This window comes from Camelus ferus, chromosome 1 (genome assembly GCF_009834535.1).
Source record: "Camelus ferus isolate YT-003-E chromosome 1, BCGSAC_Cfer_1.0, whole genome shotgun sequence".
NCBI lineage: Eukaryota > Metazoa > Chordata > Mammalia > Artiodactyla > Camelidae > Camelus > Camelus ferus.
The window spans coordinates 105,259,447-105,280,018 of record NC_045696.1 but is presented as its reverse complement, the minus strand read 5'-3'; the positions used below and the strand labels follow the sequence as shown (position 1 = coordinate 105,280,018).

At 45.0% G+C, this 20,572-nt stretch overlaps 1 protein-coding gene across 1 annotated transcript in view; it reads right to left on the bottom strand.

The window, feature by feature from the left end:
• Nucleotides 1–5,338: 5,338 nt before the first annotated feature.
• The window catches only part of NMNAT3 (nicotinamide nucleotide adenylyltransferase 3), a 103,003-nt gene continuing 87,769 nt past the window's right edge, over nt 5,339–20,572 (bottom strand). The window contains exons 3-5 of the mRNA XM_032487483.1: nt 17,622–17,805; nt 12,512–12,594; nt 5,339–6,521 (exon numbers count right to left, since the gene is read on the bottom strand). Of these exons, the coding sequence (XP_032343374.1) occupies nt 6,163–6,521; nt 12,512–12,594; nt 17,622–17,805 (626 nt within the window). The 3' untranslated portion in view covers nt 5,339–6,162. The remainder of the gene's footprint in view (nt 6,522–12,511; nt 12,595–17,621; nt 17,806–20,572) is intronic.

Here is a 20,572-nt window from a genome sequence, read left to right as displayed (position 1 = left end):
ATTCCAGCTGGTAGCTCACTGTAGCTCTCTAAAGACAGACGGGGCTGAGCATCTCTTCTGTGCTTATTTGTCATCCTTACGTCATCTTTGGTGAGGTGTCTTGTTTCTGGGATTCCACATTTGATGACTTGCTTGAAGCACTCACAAGTCTCAGAGGCAAAGGGTTATTATGGTGAAAGGATGCACAACAGGGCTGGCCAGGGGAAAAGGCACATGGGGTGGAGCCCGGAGGAGCCCAGGTGAAGGCTTCCAAAGTTCTCCTTCCTGGGGGGAAGACGTACACAACATGCTTCTTCCTCCAGCAGCGAAGCACAGCAACACCGTGCCTTGTTTCTGCCCAGGGGAGCCTGCCTGAGACTCAGGCTCCATGGTTTTCATCGTGGGCTGGTGATGTCAGCGCTCTGCCTGCACAACCAGCCATGATTACTGACATTCCAGACTCCTAGAAGGAAAGCAGGTGTTTGCTATAAATCACACTGCTTGTACAAACCGTCTAGGCAAGCTGGTACACCCGGATTCTGTGCCCCAGGCAGACAAAACAGCCTTATCAGTTAGCAATGTAGGCAATATTCCAAAAGCCAACTTCTCAGATGCCAGCCAAAGGCCAGCCTTCTATTGAGCAGCACTGAGCTGCTGTGTTGACCCTCCCGTGCACGTGTCTAGTCCAATCTTTGGGTTATTTTAAACTGGGTTTTTATTCTTTCTGTCTTTTATTTTAATTTAATTTAAAAAATTTTAAATTGAAGTATAGTTGATTTATAATGTGTTAATTTCTGGTGTACAGCATAGTGATTCAGTTATATATATATATATATATAGATATATATCTATATATCTATATATATATATATATATCTTCCTTTCCATATTCTTTTTCATTATAGGCTATTACAAGTTATTGAATATAGTTCCCTGTGCTTTACAGTAGGTCTTTGTTGTTTATCTATTTTATATATAGTAGTGTGTATCTGCAAATCCCACACTCCCGTTTTATCCCTCCCAACTCCCCTTTCCTGGTAACCGTAAGTTTTTCTTTTGCTTTCACTTAGTGTGATAATATCTAGGTCCATCCATGTTGCAGCAAATGGCGTTATTTCATTCTTTCCTATGGCTGAGTAGTATTCCACTGTATAAATATACCACATCTTCTTTACCCAGTCATCTGCTGATGGACATTTAGTTTGCTCCCATGTCTTGGCTACTGTAAATAGTGCTGCTATGAACATTGGGTGTATGTGTCTTTTCAAGTTAGTTTTCTCCAGACATATGCCCAGGAGTGGGATTGCTGGATTACAGGGTAAGTCTATTTTTAGTTTTTTAAGGAATCTCCATACTGTTTTCCATAATGGCTGTAGCATATTCTTCTCATTTTAATTGTTAGAGTTCTTTACATCTTCTGGACACAAGTCGTTTATTAGAAATACATTTTGCAAATGTGTTCTTCAAGTCTGTGTCTTCCATTTTCTTAATGGCATCCCTTGGAAGAAGCTTGGGCAAGGGAGGGATATGCCCAGATTTGTGCACACGACTGCTCTGACTTTGACTTGGAGAATGGATTTCAGGGGCCAGCAGTGACTTGGGGAGGCCATCACAGTGGTCCAGATAAGAGACGATCGTAGTCTGGATTGGGAGGTGACAGGAGGGATGGAGAAAAGAGGCTGCATAGGAGGCATGTATAGAAAGTAAGACTGCCAAGGCATGGAAACACTCATTATGCGTTTCCTACAGGAGAAAGACTTGTCCACAAGACATAATTATTATTAGTAATAGTGACACTCCCATGACTTGGTGGGATTTTAGTGTTCTGATAATTTGGAAAAGGTGGGGCCAGATGAACTTTAGGGTCTCTTCTAGTGTCATGTACAAACCTTTTGGGGATTATTTGAACAATTCTAAAATATTCTGAGGTGTGTGCCTAGGTGCATTATTATAGATTCATAGTCACACACACGTATCTAAAATCCTGAGTTTTGGTCCAAGAAAATAACTTCATGACTGAAAGGGAACGCCATGGATGCAAGAAGACCCTTGCAAAAAGCAAAGGCACTGTTAGCATAGAAAGCGGGCGGGTGGGGAGAAGAAACTCATATTCATGTATTAACCCAATTACCACAGGTACCTTGCAAATCTGGACCGCTGTTTAAAATGGGATTTCACATCATTCTGTCCCAAGTGACACAGACAGTATTATAAATGAAAAATCCTCTCCTCAGGCTGGGATACAGAGCTCTGCTCATTTGGACAGCATGTGCTATTATAGGAAAACCTTTATTTAACGTTGGAAATTCTATTTACCCAGGAGCCCAAACCACTGTTTTATCTGTTCTTGCAAAATAAACAAAACACCCTGGCAAACGAGATGCAGAGGAGGCCCTGCGGAATGGAGAAGAATATGAAATCAGGTGTGCAGGTCAATGTCAATGCAATAAATCAGGAGCACAGCAGTGATACACATTTTCTCTTCTGATACTAAAAAAGGGAGGTGGCATGAATCAATGAGACAGAGTGAGAGTACAGAAATTTACATGTAGTGTATGTGTATGTGTGTATATATATAGTAGGTTTTGTTGGATTGTTTTATTTCAGGGGCAATGTATGTAAAGGCTAAGAAATAAATGTTTTGCCTGGTGGGAGCCCCAAGATACAGACATGAATCAGAGAGATGAAGGCATCTCCTCTAGGCCAGCTGGGCCGGTGCCCTGAGCCTACAGAAAGGCAGGACAGGGAGACAGATGGTGGCAAGCAAAGATGCCTGGTGTCAGGTGCACAGCGTCATAAGCAACCCCTTCTTCAGGAGGTAATGATGAATCTAGCTCATCATGTTCATTTTGCCCTCTCCTGCCACAGGGCCTTTGTACGTACTGTTCATTCTGCCCAAAAGTCAGTTGGCCTCCCCTCATCCCCAAGTCTTGTGAACTCATCTTTCAGGTCTCAAATCTATCCTCTCTTCCCCCATCTGCATTCTATCATCAGGGTGAATCCCTGATATGTTATAGGACCTAAACTTTGTACAATCTTGAAGGCCCCTTTCCAGAAAAAGAATAAAAATTATGAGTGTGAAATGAAAGATCTACATAATTAAGGTCCCTCCAGTGTGTTGGAAAGGGCCTGGCCAGCGAGGCGCTGGAGCTTAAGCCTCCTTACTTCACAGCGAACTGGCTGCTTCTGGCTGTCAGAGTGTGTGGTGTACTTGCCCTCGGAGCCCTCGTCCCAGTTAGAAATCCTGCTTAGTTGCGTGAATATTATTCCATTCCTATCTGGCCTGGAAGCTTCTGGAGGGGAGAGACTGTGTCCATCCTGCTCACCATCGCTCTCCAACTGTTTAGTGCCTGGCACAGGAGAGGTCCTCAAGAAATAGGATTTGAATAAATGAATCCTGAACTTTGAATCATAATTAGAATCATAGAACTGCTAGCTCCCATTCACTGGGGGTCTCCGCTGGCCAGGCCCTGAACATCAGCACTGAGGGTGCGGGCTACGTTGGAAGCTTCAGCCTGTAAAACATGGAAGAGAAAACCAGTATGGGTACTGGGAGGCAAAGGGAGATTGAAACTGAGGGGAGAGCACCTCTGAGTTAAGGACGTGGCTTCTAATTCTACTGTCAACAGCACTGTGTCCCTCAGAATAACTTCGTGAGTGGTCGGTATCTCCCCACCCCTAGACTAGACCTTCATAAGATTCTATGCTTCTGTTTCCTAATTTTCCCTCTTGGGAAACTGAGACCCCTCCTCATATACATACCTACTACCCTCCACCTCCCAGCCATGCTCTTAACCCAATGGGTCTTGGACCAAGGTGATTATTTTGTGCCCAGGGGACATCTGGCAATGCCTGGGGGCATTCTGTTGTTATAACTGGCGTGTACTATTGCCATTTAACAAATCAAGGCCAGGGATACTGCTAAGCACCCTGCAATGCACAGGACAGCCCCTCACAGCAAAGAACTATCTGGCACGGAAGTCAGTAGTGCCCAAGGGGAGAAGCCTTGCCTCAAACCCACAGCCTCCCTCTCTTACTTTTTCTGGGCACTACAGCTATTTGCTGTTTTTTGTTTTTTTTCCTCCTTTGCCTTCTATACCCTACACAGAACAGGTGGGCAGTGTTGCTCAGACAGTAAGGAGGAAGCTATTCACCAAAGTAAATGCGATGCAATTTCACTCATACAAACAGTTTATTCAAAACAAAACTAATATTTATCATAACAGGGACTATTCTAGGCAAGTGCATTGAATGGTGGGGGAAGCTTATTCAAATGCAGATTCTTAGTCAGTAGGTCTGGGGTGGGGCCTGAGAGCCTGCATTTCTAACCAGCTCCCACAGCAGACAAACACTGGGCCTGGAACCACACTTGGAGTAGCAAATTTCTTGGCACTTAGGATACAGCAGCCAAAAAAAAAAAAAAAAAAAAAGCCCCCCTCCCCCCGCAAATAACCCTCCAGAACACAGACCCTTCCCTTGGGGAGCTTCCAGTCTGGTCAGAAGTGTATTGGACCCAAAGAAGGGTGGAGAGGCTGAAGTCAGAGGCACTCAGAGTCTTAGAAAAATGGAAGAGAATTTAGAGGCTGTCTAATTAAACATCCCCATTTTAGAGACTGGGAAACTAAGGCTCATGGTGGGGAAGCGAGGCAGTCAACTTGCTGTGGCAGCTCCTGGACAAGGCCGTTTGATCCCTATTCCCCTGAATCATCAGGGTCCTTAAGGATCTCTTAAGGGCAGAGCTCATCAGGGTGGGGAATGGCCAGCAGCTTCAGAGGTTGCAGGGGCGGAAGTCTGGGGACCCTCACTGGAGGGTCCCACTACTCTCGATGCAGGAAATCCTGATGATTTCCTGCTTCACTCATGTGCATCATGACACACCTGCCAACACTGGGATATATTTCGGAAGATACAAGATTCTTCCCACTGACCCTTTGTGTTTCTGCACGATTACATTTGTAGCAAGGATGAACCAGCGTAAAATCCTGGAGAAGTCAATTCTGAACGTGTTCAGTCGTTTGGTCAGGAAGTAGAAAGAGTAAACTCAAACTGAATTCGGCCAATCAAAACCACCTCTTCCTAACTGGGGGTGGAAGGACAAATCCTGAACACACACACAAGGCTCCTGTCTGTACCTTTCAGGGCTCACCTGAACACAGCCATCGACCCAGAGCTCAGAGAACCGTCTGCTTGGTGTTGAAAGCAGTGTCTTCCCTCCACTGCTCATCCCCGGGAACAGAAACTTTTAAATTCATGCCAGTTCGATTGGAACACTAGCAAATTTCATGGAATAGCCAAAAAGAAGAGCAACAGCTGGTACATCAGGCATGAATAATATAACAAAGAAAGAAAAAAGAGAAACTTTTCATTAGCACTTTTTGATGTCAATTTATTATTTATCCCTTTGCCAATATTCAAACAGGCAGGCAGTCATAAAACATTCAAGAAGATCCTCTAAAATAGTCAAGGCCTCTGTTTTACCTCAGTTCCTTTTTAGAAACCTGGAAATCGGGAGTGCTAGCATTCATAGATTAGCTGTATTAGAAAAAAATATATATACTGTATCAAAAATATTGTTTGAGTATCACTACTTAGAAAGACTTTAGTTTAAATTCTATCGATGGCCAGTAGGCAGGCAGACAATGGTTCGTAAGGAAGATTCAATGTAAATCAGCAAAGTGCAGCTTCCAAATTCTTGACACCCTGACAGAGTGTTATTTTGTTGAAGCAAAGCATTGACAAAGCCTGCCGTTTGGTAATTAGCATCCTGTCAAGCCTCTCCAATCAAGACCGGCAAGCTGCACCTGGTCCTGGTTAGAAAAACACATTGTGGGCAATTCCGATCTGACCCTCAGCGGTCCCTGTCACGTGCAGAACCTTCAGTGCGCAGCCATAACTACCATTTACAAAATAAGATCTCTTTAACCAGAGGTTCTGAGAGCTCTTGTCTAACCCCAGTGACCTGACACACCATTTTAACTTCTATGATAAATGTCCCTCCTTGTGAGGTAGACATTTGCTCCTCCCAAAAGAAGGTATCTCTTCCTGGCACAGAAGACTCCTCAGAAACAAAACTGCTGTTGAAACAGACCAAATGAAAGATGGAAAAATGAACGAAAACCAAGACCTTAGCCGGCCTGTCCTCAGGAGGCGTTCAGTTGGGGAGGAGGGGCTGGTCCAGCCCATCTAACCTTCATTCCTCTCCGTGCTGGTGTCCCTGGTGTAGAGGCCGTGCTCCTTGATGTAGGAGATGACGGCATCCGGGAGCAGGTACTTCACGCTCTGCCCTTGGGCCAGGGCCCGCCTGATGTACGTGGCGCTGATCTCGTTCTGCACAGGCTCCCTGGCCAGGTGGATGTTGTCCCGGTACTTCTGCAGGATGGGCGAGCCCAAGATGTACCCCTTTGGGTCATGCCCTACCCGGTCCACGCACACCAAGCCGAACTTCTCCACTATCTCCTGGATGTGTGCATCTTTCCAGAGGTTGGGGGTCTGGAAGGTCTTCAGCACATCCGCCCCGCACAGGAGCTTCAGCTCAGGCACAGCTGGAAAAACAAGGGTGGATCCCAAGAAAATTACAGAGGGCTCAGGGCCTGGAAAGATAACATCATATTCTGTTTGAAAAATTCACAAACTGCTTTTCTTGGGATGTATTGGGAACTCAATGTCTCCGTGTTCATGACTTCAAAAGAAAAAGCATATAAATGAATCTGAAGCTACTTTAGGAACATACAGGTAGAAGTAATACTTTAATCAATACATCTCAATACATCGTTTGTTTAATATTGGCAAAGTGGCAAGTAATACAAAATGGATTTTTTTTTTTCAGGGTTATACCACAAGTCTGTCTGTGGTTGCTGGACCCCACGGCAGAGTGGCCCAAAGGGGGCTGTGCTGTACCCAAAACCCTGTCTTCTGATAGAAGATAAGGTTTTTAAATCCCTGAGACTAATAAGCTCCAACCCACACTGCCTTTCTCAAAATCTATTTCAGCCCTGACACGTGGTACTTTCATAAGGAAAATCTCATCATAAAGGTTAATTATAAAGGATCTTTGGGTAGCTAAAAGGTCTCTGAGAGCCCAGCTGGCGACCTTTTCATCTGTTTTCAATAAAACAAAGCTCTAGAACAACTGATCAATGTGGATAAGCCTCTGGCTTTGCTCTAACAGAGGATGATAAGCGTGATGTTAAAAGAGCTTTTATTGGTTGCTTACTCTGCGCACTATTGCTAAGTGCTCTCTGTGTGTAATCTCATTGGAGCCTCAGGACAATTTCATGAGGTAGGTGTTATTGGTGTGCCCATTTTGCGAAGGGGGAGACCAAGGCATAGAGAAGGCAAGTGGCTTGCCTGAGGTCACTCATTTAGGCAAAGTCAGGATTCAAATCCAGGCAGCCAGCCTCCAGCTGGGGCATTTGAAATTTCTGGGCTCTGCCGCCACCCACTGGCAGGAATTGGACATGCGCCACCCCTGCCTGGATTTCCCCAGTCCGATCCTGTTCTTGTCCCCTTTGAATGGGCTGCTCCGAAAAGGAAAAACCGAGTCCTCGCTAGAAGTAAGCAAGCAGGCTCTCTGGTCCTTCTGGAAGCCAGTGCTAGCTTCAGGGAATGGCAAAGGCTGGGCTCCCAGAGCACTGGCATCTCTCAGGCACTGTGAAACCTCAGCTGGGAGGGGCTTCAGGGATACCAGCCGCAGAGGGAAACCTACTGCGGAACCTTCCAAGGAATCTGGACCAGAGAGATGAGTTTACAAAGGAGCATCAGGCCAGTGGTGGACTGGGAAGTGAGAAGTTGTGGGTGTCACGGGGAGGTCGGAGTTCCAGCCTCCATCGGGCACAGGAGGAGGGCTGGAGCTGAGATCCTTCCTCCTCTGGGCCTCAGTCTCCCCATCCGTAAAATGGTGGCACTGGACCTGTTTGCTCATTTTAAAGCAGCAGATGTAATTACAGAAACACACTTCAAACTCTTGAGCAGCATAATCTTGGTATAATAAAATGATATTCAAACATTTATTCACGAATTCTCCACGGTGAAGAACTAAAACTCGAGAGCCAGACTCCTTGGATTCAAATCCTGGCTCTACCAGCAGACAGCTGGGTAACCTCAAGTTTAAAATGAAGATATTCACAGTACGTATCTCATAGGATTATTTTCGAATTGAATGAGCTTATAAATGTAAATACTTAGAACAGTGCTTGGAACAAAGTTAGTGTGCTATGTGTTAACTGCTATCCACCCACCTATTTACCTTCTTATCCAGCAATCCATTCAACACTCAGCGGAGTGTCTCCTCAGTGCCCAGCCTTTTAATATCAGTAAAACTGCATTTAAAAATTATTCAGTAACTTAGACTTTTCACTGATTTGGGCTGGTCCCATGCTTCCCACATGTATGGGGATTTGAGTTGTTCTGCATCTGCGAGGTTTTACTTTAATTTCTTATTTATTTGACTATTGTAATATAGCAAGAGACCAGCATTAGACCTTTCAAACAACTGAGTAGTTCTGTGGTCTTTCTATGGGGGAGGTTAAGTGCTGTGCACTGAATTCCAGGGTCTCCTGGAGCCTGGGGCACACCCCCCTGTTCCCACAGGTCAAAGGTTCCTCTTCTCCTGGTGGATTTTTGTGGGGATGACTTCCACAAGTTTGCTTCAATATTAGATACTGTTTGATTGATTACAAATGATTCACTCTGAGCCCTTTCTCAGAAGGGATAAGTACCCACCCCTGCCCCCTTCCCCCAAGTCAAAGGCATGTCTGTGGGGCTGGATCGATGCAGCACGTGTCTCAGACCCCAACTCTGTGCAGTCCCGTCATCAGGCCCTCCAGAGGCACCTACATTTCCCTTTCAAATCCATCCACATCACTGCTATCAAATCTGCAAACCGAGTGACTCTGACTGTCCAAGTCCAAAGACTGTAACTCTGAGGTTTTGAATAAAGGCTGCCAATTGCATTTGTCCTAATGGTGATACAGTGACATAAATAGATGTCCGTGGGTGTTTTAGGACAGTGTGCTCTGTCTTTGAATAGCTGCAGGCTTTAGAAAGCAGATGAAGCAGAGATTAACATAGAAAGTGGGAGAAGGGCCACCAGGACCTTCCCCTTTGAATGTCCAGCTGTCCCAACTCTTTGCCATCAAAGAGCACCAACCCTGAGGTCAGTCAGCCCTAGGTTCAAATTTCAGATCTGCAAGGGCCCTGGGATAGTTACGGCTGATGGACCTGTTAGGTGGGGATGATAAAGCCTCCTTTGGAAGTTATGGGAGCTGAGTGATGGAGAGAATGCAATGGAAATTTCCCGCTTAGAGCAGGAGATGAACACAGGCACAGAGAGAGGTGTGTGGAGTGTGGGACTTCTGGGTCCACACAGGACACCCGAGATGAAGCCAGGCATTGACAAATCTGAAGGGCGGCACCCAAATTAACCACACAAGGCCACCTGGAAACTGGTGGAGTGTCTGCTCTGGTTGTATGAGAGGAGAATCTTCTGAAGGTTGCTCGGCCCCATCAGCCAAGGCAGGGACCACCTTCACAGGAGACAGAGTCGGGGTGTGAAAGGACTGAGCCATCATCCATCCCACAGTGTGATGCTCTGGGTGAGTCCAAGGAGGACTGCAGATCACAGGAGTGATGGGCAAAGCCGGGCTCTGGCAGCCCAAAATGCTGAGCTCAGCTGCTGGTTTGCAGTCCCAGAGTAGGATAGCAGGCAGCAAAACACACAGCACACAAAATGGCCCTTAGGAACATGTCACTAGGAACATACAAGCAACCTCGTCAAATGCCAAACTTACGGTGAGAAAAACTCCACCTTCCTATTCTTAGTTGCTCTAGTTTTTTTCTTTTTCTGACTACAAACAAAATCTGTGTCAATTATGGAATGTATGGAAAATATTTACGTATTTAAAGTGGAAATTAACAACAGTTCTGCTTTCTACAAAAAACTCAATATTTTAGTGTATTTCTTTAGTCTTTTCTATTTAGACATGCAAATAGATATGAAAGTATATTTACACATTTTTTATGTACTTGAGATTATACAGTAATTGTATACTGATTGTTTTCCACTTACCTCCTAAGTGTTTCTCCCTATCATGAAAACCTTCTTCGGTAGATTCTTCATCGGATATATACAATATAACTTACTTACACATTTCCTTATATTTAAACACTGAGGATGCTTTTATCTGCCATTATAAAATTGGCTGTGATCAATATCTTTCTGCATAAATCTTTGTCCCAATTTCTAATTACCTCCTCAGCCAGATTCCTAGAAGGGGAATTTCTCAAGCAAAGGGCGCAGACATTTTTCAAACCCCTGATGTATTTTGGTAAATTAAAAAGCCCACTTTCTAAAACTTCCGTTTTTAACAGTTACTTCGGATGAGGGCAAGACGAGTGGGATTTAGGGTCTGAACGGAGAGAAAGGGGGTAAGGAATAAACCCCTAACATCACAGGGCCAAGCAGAGCAGGCTAGTAGCCCCTGGAAAAAGAAATCTAAAAAGAATGTGGGGTGAGCTTTGGCGGAGGGAGGGGCTGGTTTCACAGGGAAGGTGGGTTCCAAACTGGGCCTCACAGGACAGACAGGTTTTCAATAGAGGAGCCAAGAAGGGAAGGGGGATGAGGGGTAGGCCAGGACAAGAGGCAGGGATTCTGGAAGCATCTGCAGAGAGGTGAGGTGTAAGAAGCTGGGAGCAACAGAGCGGCATTCCTCCCACTTCGCTGGCTGCCAGCTCCTTTCCGCTCCACTCCCTCTGGAGGCTCCAGCATTCCCCCACTGGCACGGAATGCCCAGCCCCTGTGTGCCTCACTCAGCTGCTCCTCTGCCCCAAACATCCCAACCCCAGATGAGTCTGCACCGCGATGCAGGGTCTCCTCCTCCAGACGGCCTCCCTGATCCATGCCTGGACTCACCACCATTCACAGCCTGTCCCCGGCTCAGGGCAGGGCTGGGGCAGGCCATCTCTGTTCTCAGCCAGCATCTCTGGAACACTCTTAGGTGTGATGCGGAGCCAGAGGTGATTCAGACAGAAGGCAAGGACTGAGCATGAACACTGTGCTGTGCTCATGACCTGGGGACAGGCAGGGAGGAGCCCATGCAGACAACCGAGGGGCGGACAGGGAGACCAGAGGCGTGTAATGAAGACTGCATGCACTGATTATATAGGACACTCTGTAACTCCTCCTTCCTTAGGTTCCTCCTCCAGTATCACTCCCCAGACTGGCGATAGAGCAAATCCCAGGACTGCCTATTAAACATCCAGACTCCCAGGCCCCGCTCCCTGCTCAGGAGGTCTGGGGCGTGGCCTGGGAATTAGTGTTTTTAACCAGCCTTGCAAGTGATTCTGCTGTGAGCGATCCTTTGACCAGCATTCAGTATATCCTTTAGGGCCTGGTGGGATATTCAAGTCCTTTTTATTTTTTATTTTGTTTTAAAATAATAATAATAATAATAATAATAATAATAATAATAATAATAATAATAATAATAATAATAGTAATAATAATTTAATGGAGGTACAGGAGATTGAATGCAGGACCTCATGCATGCTAAGCATGCACTCTACCACCAAGCTATACCTTCCCCTCTTTTCAAACCCTTTTAGAAAAGCATTTCCCAGTCTGTGTTCTGGGGAGCACCAGTTCTGAGAAATACTAACAATGCATTAAAAAGAGTCCTGTGGTTAAAAAGTGTTAAGAATGCCTGAGACCTATTCCCCTTTCTTACAGAGTCACAGTACACATGAACACAGTAAAGGCTCTGAAAAGTTTTGCAGTAAAGACACCACTTTAAGTTTGTTTAACTGTGAAATTCCAGAGCCCTTCTGATCTGGAAATAGTGTCCCACTAACCAAAGTTGGGAGAGCTGCTTTAGGAAACCCTGCAGATGAGCCGGCCAGAATTTCAGCCCAGTGGGACCAGTGATTCCTTGCCCGCGCGCATCCTGCCTCCCATCGCTGGTGCTCCTGTGTATTTGCACGAGGGGCTGTGCATCTGACCCCGGGTACCAGAGCTGGCGTGCAGAAGGGAGGCACCCGCAAATCACAGCTGACACGGTTCTGTCAAACACCGGCAGCTGACAACAGGGTAGAAACTCAGGACTACAAATTAGAAGGATAATCCAAATTGACTTTAAATCCCTTAAAAATAAGTTTCCTTTTCTGAGTAAAACATTGAGTAACACTGCTCTGAAGTATTAGCCTCTCGATTTAAGGGTTATAATGGCACTTTTTGTATTCGAAAAGGCTGAGGTTTTCCAAAGCAGCCCAGCAGAACCCCGCAGTTTATCCCTGACTGTAATCCAGGTCATAAGCACAAGTCACAAGGGGAGGTAAACTCCCTTGGGGGCAGAAAATCCCAAATTAGTGTAACAATTTACAAGGGATGGTGGCAGATTGCTTATTTTGAACTTCTAACACGAGAAGCCAAGCAGGTCTCAAAAACTTTTATCTGTGTCCAGGGGGCTGTGACTCCCGTCTGTTCTCGCCGGGAACCATGACATCTCACCCTCCCACGGATGAGGGGGTCAGCACCCACCTGCGGGGGCCGGGGAGGCGGCCCTGCCTTGGTCTGCGCCTTCTGTCTTGGGCAGAGATCTGAGCAGTTCGCTGCGATGATGCCTGTGTTGTAAGCAGAGGGGCTCAGGGTGTGTCCGTGCCACCTACAGTCCCCCAAAGCCACCCAGGGCGGGTCTCTGATTTTAAGCCTCAACCTGCTTTTGTCCATTTTAGGCAGCTCATTCCACAAATATTTGTTGAGTGCCTACTGTGGGCCAGGCCCTATGCCCAGGGCTGGGACCTAAAGCAGACAGGGCTGGGAGCTCACAGAGGGCCCTATCTGACAGCTCACTGCCTTCCCTGAGCCCTGCGGAGGGAAGGAAATGGGCATATTTCTACTCTTTCAGTATTTCCTTTCAGTATCTCACTTAAAAAAAAAAAAAGCTGAATAGGGATTAAGGACCTGGGCTACTAGAATCAGATGGACCTGAGCTCATTTGTAAAGCTGGGATAATACACCTACTTTTTAGACTTTTGTGATAGTAAATGAGCTACCACACAGGAAGCACTGGCACAGTGCATGGCCTACAGTTGCTGCTCCAAAAGGATGCTCGCTCTTATTGGAAGCTAGTACTTCAGAACTTGACAGGGTGATGGCTCAGAGCCTGGCTTGGGGCCAGGCTGTCTGGGTTGAATCCCAGCTCCCCCACCAGCCAAATGTGGGACCCTGGGTGGGTGGTTTCCGGTCCCAGCACCTGCAAAGTGAGGAATGATGACAGTGCCTGCCTCCAATGGGTGGTTATGAAGATGAAAGGAGTTACACATGCAACGTGCACGAAACGACGTGCAGCACAGAGCAAATCTCATTACGTGTTAGCAGTTCAAATATGATCTGACTTACACCAATTTGGCAGGCCTGGCTCTTTCAGTAATCTGTCTTCTGCAAATCAAGAGGTACCCGTGCCTTCTTTTTTTTTAATCAAGCACAGATAATCATTACGTCTTGTATCAATTTGATCTTCAATCTTCCACCAGCTGTAACATGCATCTACTGGAGCTGTGTTTGGGAGGGAGTAGTGCCTGGTATGAACAGCAGGTGCTTTGTAGCCAGAGTGGCCAGGTTCAAGTTTAGGCTCCCCTGCTTGTATGACTCTGGGTGAATCACTAACACTCTCAGAGCCTCCTTGACCTCTGTTAATTGGTAAGGAAAGTTAATGCCCGCCTTGCCTACACTGGGATCACAAGACCATGGAGGAGAAGTGCTTCTTCCTGGCTGGGCAAGTGGCTGATGCTGACTGTCACTGGGAGAAGGTGCAGTGGAAAGGTCATGTTCTAGAATGAAATGGCCTGGAATTCTGGTTCCAACTAGCAGTTGTGGAATCTTGGTGTTCCACGGGCAATCTGCCTCCAGTTTCCTTATCTGTAGAATGGGGGATGATACAGGACCACTCCAGAGAGCTGTTGTGAGGGTGAATTAAAGAGCTTAGCTTGTAAACTGACTATAATTCAGTAAAAATATATATATTAAAAAAACAAATCTATGTATGTTCATGTATGACTGAAGCATTCTGCTGTACACAAGAAATTGACACAACTCGTAAACTGGCTATACTTCAATAAAAAAATATATATTAAAGAGCTTAGCACATCCCCCACACAGAGTGTGCCAAATCAACACTAGCTGTTATTAGCATCATTACTCTCAGTCTATCTTCCCTACCAGACGGTGAACAGGGAGCTCGTTTAATTCATCCTTATATTCTTGGTCCTGAGAAAACTGCTTACCTAAAGTCAGCAGAATTCAGGAATGGTAGAAGGGGTGGATAAATAAATATATTTCATTCTGGTCCAAAATCCTTCCTGATGCTGTCAGAGACTCAGCTGAGTCTTCTTAGGGCCTCACTGGATTCGTCTGTGTTTCCGTTATTGTCCTATTGCTTTGGTTTTGGTAAATGTCATCTCTGAGGATTCAGTCCCGGGTTAGTCTGGAATCTCGCATTGGACTGAAGTAGGTCTGAGTCTCACCTCCACTTTCTAACTGTAGGACTTTGAGTATGTTGCTGACCCCTTTAGAGCCTCCATTCCCTCATCTGTGTAATGCAGTCAAACCCACCAATTGCTCAGAGTTGCTGAGCTGACCAGATTTTATACACCTGACACACATAGTAGGTGATCAATAAAAGGTGGTACTATCATTTAATTTTATTTACCTTGAAGCCCCTAGTTCAAGTCGACCCTACTTTGTTTATTAGCTGGAGCTCTGAACGCTGGTGTACAAATGATTACTTTCCGTGCCAAATACATCTTCCTCCCAGACTTCCACTCTGCCTTTGTGGGGCAGTAGTCACTGCTTCCTCTTGTTGCCTGCCTGAGTGGTACCCTGGGCCTGATGACTGACCCTGGAAGCATGTTCTCTGTGTCCTCAGCAGCCCCTGTGCTCCAGGGATGCTCAATCAGAGAGTCATTGTGGCAGGAGCAATGTCAGCCACACTGTGTTCCCACCAGTAAGATGACTGGTTTTGAAGATGGCCCTAAGAGTGGCTTCAGAGTCCAACAGCCTGGGGTTCCACCACGAGCTTATTTGTTGTGTGACTGTGATTAACTCTCTGAGCCTCAGTTTCCTCATCTGTAAAATGGGAACATGATCATGTTTGCAAAGGGGTACATGAGATGCTGCTGCTGATTTGACCACATCAAATGGCATCGTGACAAAGGACCTCCCCCCAAACATGGGGAAAAGGAGAGCGAAAGAAGTTCCTAAATGCCCGAAAAGCACGAAAGCTGGCTCATATTAAAAAAAAAAATAGAGTAAAAAGAAGCAATCTGACAAAGAGAAGAATATTCAATAAACCCTAGAGTGAATTTAGTTCATAGTGACGTACATCACTGTCACCATGATGTGGAGCCACTGCTGACTCCACCAAGAAGACACTAAATGGAGCAAAGGGTGCGGTGGGTTTCTGCTGTGCTGCTAGAATCACCCAACTTTACAGTTTCAACTGGCTTTTCAACCTTAAAAAAATGCTTTTGGTAATTTTAGGAAAACATAAGTAATGAAGCCCACTACAAATATTGAAAAAAAAATCATAATCAGCTATCTGCTAAAATGGTGTCGACTGTATCACTGGATTCACAACCTTAGCTGCACAAAATAAATTATTTGGAGATCTTTAAAAAAATAGTCACATCTAGACCCTGCCCCAGGAAAACCATAATCCTGGGGTAGGGAAGGTGGAGCATTTGCAAAAGCTTCCCAGGACTGAGACCACTGGTATTAATCATAAGCACGGTTCACACACTTGGTGACTGAGGCTGGGGGGCTCAACCCTGGCCACGCATTAGAATCACCAGGGAGCTCTTAAAAATCCTAATGCTCCATGCTGGACCAAGGACATCCCAGCCTCTGGGGTAAGACTCAGGCTTCAGTGCTTCTGAAAGCTGCCTAGTTGATTCAATGCACAGCCAGGGCTGAAAAGCACCAGGCTAAGGGATACAGTAAAAGAAGAAAAAGAATGTGTCCAGGAAAATCTTAGGCCTGCATTTTGCAACAGAATATTGATTATGTGGTACTGTGGTCAAATCCTGTTTATCCGTGAATGGCTTATCTGTTCTGAGGATAAATTACGGGCCAGGGTTAGTGATGCAGGGAAGGTAGCTAACGTGATTAAGCACCTACTATAAACCAGGTTTTTCCTACATCATCTCACTTAATTCACACAGTATGCCAGTGAAGTAGGCGGTGTCATCCCCATCTTATTAGGTGAGGAACTGAGACTCAAAGAGGCTAACTCACTCACATCAAGTCACTTCGCTAGTAAATTTGGCTCCAAGATCTGGGTCCCAGGCCACACTACCTCCACGGGGCAGAGAAGGAGAGTGTTGGTTTGTTTCTAACTATGTGTTAAAGCTAAATGATTTGCTGGGTGACCTGTTTTGTTTCCACTCCTATCAGCCTAGATAAATGGGAGCTGACTATACAGATTGCTTATTCTGAAAGGACAATTTGGGTGTAAATTTGTCCCTTATGTTAAAAAAAAAGAGCAAACACCCTAACAATTATTTCATATTTGCTCCCCTTTAATTTGGCAACAGGTTTTGAAGTTGCACTGTCTGCTTCTAGCTGTTTCTTCCCTTGCAAAGGGTAAGGAATAAGAACCAGGATATGGAAACTAAATGTTTGCCTTTTCTAAACAGGTATATATTTTTCTCCCACGTGACTGTGAAGATAAATAAAAAATGAAAACCCAAACAAATTATGGGCAGGCCTGCCAGTTATTCAACCTCGTCACTTGTGTCTCCTCTTCCCTGACAATCCTAGTGCTTTCATACAGATAAAGGCACAGCCGAGAGTTTGCAATCCCTTGAGCAGAGCTGGCTGTCATTAGCGACAGGCAGGCCCCCCTCACAATCCCCTCTGACAGCCAGGACAGGTGGGACTTCCTGCTTTTCTAGAAAACTCCCAGTAAAGTTTCCCAGACACAAGTCAGTGACCCACTGGTCTAACATACAGGGCTGGCCGGGGCTTTTAAACAGCTACTGTACTTAAGCCGAATGCTGATAGTAATTTCAAGAGAAAAAAAAAAAAATCCTGTGTAACTACTTCTAGATTCATAGTCTGTTTTTCTAAGTCGAGATTTATAGAACCCAGAATGTGTACAATTAGAAAAGATGGCCTATTATGTAAATACAGGTTTCAATCTAGTCAGTTATGACCATAACAAAAGGTCTCACTAAATACGACTAAGTGGTTCTGGGTCAGAAAAGTGATTTACATTTTCTTAATCCTCATTAGGTTGTATTGTCCCCATTTTGCAAATGACAACTGTGTCCCTGAGAAGCTGTCATGCACCTAATGTCACACCGCTACTAGGTGGTGGCCCTGGAGCCCGGTTCCTGCAGCCCTTTAAAACAAGATTGGGTGTTTTCACAAAGTGAACCCTGAAGGGCAGTGGTTTGAGATTGTTTTCACTCAGGACCTCCTTGAGAATGTGAATCTGTTGGTCTCTCCTCCTTTAAGGGGAAACACTTTTCAGATTTGGGTGAGGTCTGGCTGAAGCCCCCTCGACAGTCCATCCCTGCCCTCCACCCCGCGGGCTCTGCAGATGTGACCGTGGCCCCTGCTTATCCCATGAGCACGTGCCCACCGGTACCTCAGCACCTTGACCGTCTCCATCCACTGCGTCTGCTCGCTCTCCCAGGGGTCTACTCGGATCCAGTCGGACGTCTGCAGGGCCAGCCGGGCCATGGCCACCCGGTGCCGGGCAGCGGCGAGGTCTTTCTTCCCGTAGTGGTCGTTGACCGGAGAGATGATACCCCCGATCACCTGGTACCTTCCTAGGCGGGGAGAGCAGTGGTGTTCTGGTACAGGCTCGCCACCTGGCAGCGGGAATTCAGCCAGGTGCTAACAATCTCTGGGCCTCATCCCAAGTGGGAGCAGACCCTGGAATTCTTTCCTGGGTGGGCCAGCTCTTGTGGGCCTGGTAAATGCACTTCAGGAACCATGTGCCTCTCCTCCAGAGACTTCTACAACCCAGGGGAGCCGAGAAGAGGCTGTGAGGGTGGAGCCCAGTCAAGGCTCCCAGACAGCAGTGCAGACAATTAGGGTCGGAATATGTTGGAAGAACATGATGGCTCCCCGCTGTGTGGGACTGACAGGGCCCTGCTGTCCTCTAATCATGTGCGGGGCAAGAGTTACACATCTCAGCCCAGATAGGGGATTTCATGGATCAAAGATGGAGGGATGGGATTTAGCCTGAACCATGTGGATGGGTAATGTGACCCACTGCACAGGCTCACTGTGGGCTCCGGAGGACTGTGCTGCTCAGGGGACAGAAGGCCTACTCTGGAAAGGACGTGGGCTGTCTGATGGGCGATGCTCATGGCTCAGGAGCTGGAGAATGAGGCATTTTAGGCTTAGAGCTCCAGTGAACTGTAGAAGCTACAGAGAATCATCACGGAAAGAGTAGGAATGGGACTCAGAGAGATATGGAGTGGGCCTCGGGTGGAAGCTCTAGTTCCATCCCTCACTAGGATGCCTCAGGTAAATTACCAAACTATTGGAAAAAATAAAACGTTTAGCCATTTGAAGTTCAGTTTGCTTATCTGTAAAATGGGTTAATAACTGCTTCGCAGGACCTTATGTTAAAGATGAAATTAGATAATGTTTATGTGGTGAGATAATATTTTGACTTAGTATATGATATATTAAAAATTGTATTATAAAATTTAACATGCACATAAAAGGGGATAAAACACATATGGGTTTGACAAAGAGTTATAAATTATAAAGTATATCCTCTTTTAATCATCACCTAGATTATGATACAGAAGTTCCCTATCACAGCCCCCACACTCTGATGGAAGCTAATCACTGTTCTTACTTTTATAATATTAATTCTCTTGCTTTCCTTTATAGCTTTACCATGTATTTATACAACGTTAAAAAACAGATTCATTTCACCTGCTTCGGAAACTTTTATAAATGGAATCATACTGAACGTATTCTTTTGTTAAGCTTTTTTCACTTTGTTAGTAAAATTAATGTAATCCAACCAGTTTCATTGCTGCATAATGTTCTATTGTGTGATTCTATACCAAATGATTGATTCATCTCATTCTTACTGGACTTGGTTTGATTATGGCTTTAGACAATCACAGACAATGCTGCTATGAAAATCCTCACACAAGTCGCCCTGTGCACACAGGCATCTATTTCTTACGATACGTACCTAAGGGTGGAACTGCTGAGCCATTTGGTAGATGTGTTTGCAGCTTTACCAGATGATGCCAAGCAATTTCTAAAGTGGTTGTATATATTAACCTTCCAACCAGCAGTGTTTGAGAGTTTCATTTGTTCTGCACCATCGAGCAAATAACCAGACAGGGTTACTGTCAGGATTTTCCCATCTGATAGACGTGTAGTTATACCTTATTGTGGTTTTTATGTTCATTTTCCTGCTTATCAAGGAGCCTGCACATTTATTCATAGATATTATTAAATATTCAAGCTTAATTATTTTTGTGAAGTGCCTGTTCAAATCATTTGCCCGTATTTTGGGTTATCTGCCTTTTTATCGATTTGTAGAGTTCTTCACATATTCCAAATATTAGTCCTTTGTTGGCTGGTTATTATGTGTCACAAATGCCTTCTCTCACCTGATGGCTTGTCTTACTGTTCTTTTGATGGGATCCTTGGAAAACAAATGTTCATAATTTTTATGTAATTGAGTGGTCAGGTTTTTCTTTTACGGCTAGTGCATTTTGTGTCATGAAGAAATTTTTCTATATTATCTAATAAAAGCTTTATAGTTTTGTTTTTCACATTTGTGTCTTTGTGCATGATGTGAGTCCTATTAAATTATTTTGCATTTGGTGAGCCAATTATTCCAGCATCGTTTACCAAAAAGATTCCTCCGCCCCGATGCTGTGCTTTGTCACCCGTGCGGAACACCTGGTGTCCATCTGTGCACCGGGCTGTTCCTCCACTCTATGTTCTGTTCTGTGGCCCCGTCTACCATCCCTGTACAACGCCACATTGCCTTGATTAACAGAGCTTTGGTACACATCTTGATGTCTGGTTAAGCAAATCCTTCTGCTTTGTTCTTCAACAGTATCTTGGCAATTCTTGACTTTTGGCATTTTTTGTATAAATTTTAGAAAGTACTTGTCAAGTTCCACAAAAATGAAACAGTCCCCCAAATAAAAACAAACAAACAAACAAAAAACTTGCTGAAATTCTGATAGGAATTGAATCAAATCTATAATTCAATTTAGGGAGAACTGACATCTTTACAACACTGAGCCTTCCAATCCACAAGCATGGTATATCTTTCCATTTATTTAGGTCTTCTTAAATGTTTCTAAAAAAAGTCTTCCAATTTTTCTTGTAGAGCAATTATATATCTTTTGTAAGATTTATTCCTAGATATTTGATTTTTTTTGATGCTATTATACACGGTGTTTTAAAAATATTTTCCCTATTGTTGATATGTAGCAATAGAATTGATCTAGGTATCCTGAATATGTATCTTGTAAACCTGCTGAACTCTCTCATTAATTCTAACAGTTTATCTGTAGAGTCTTTTGAATCTTCTATGTCTAA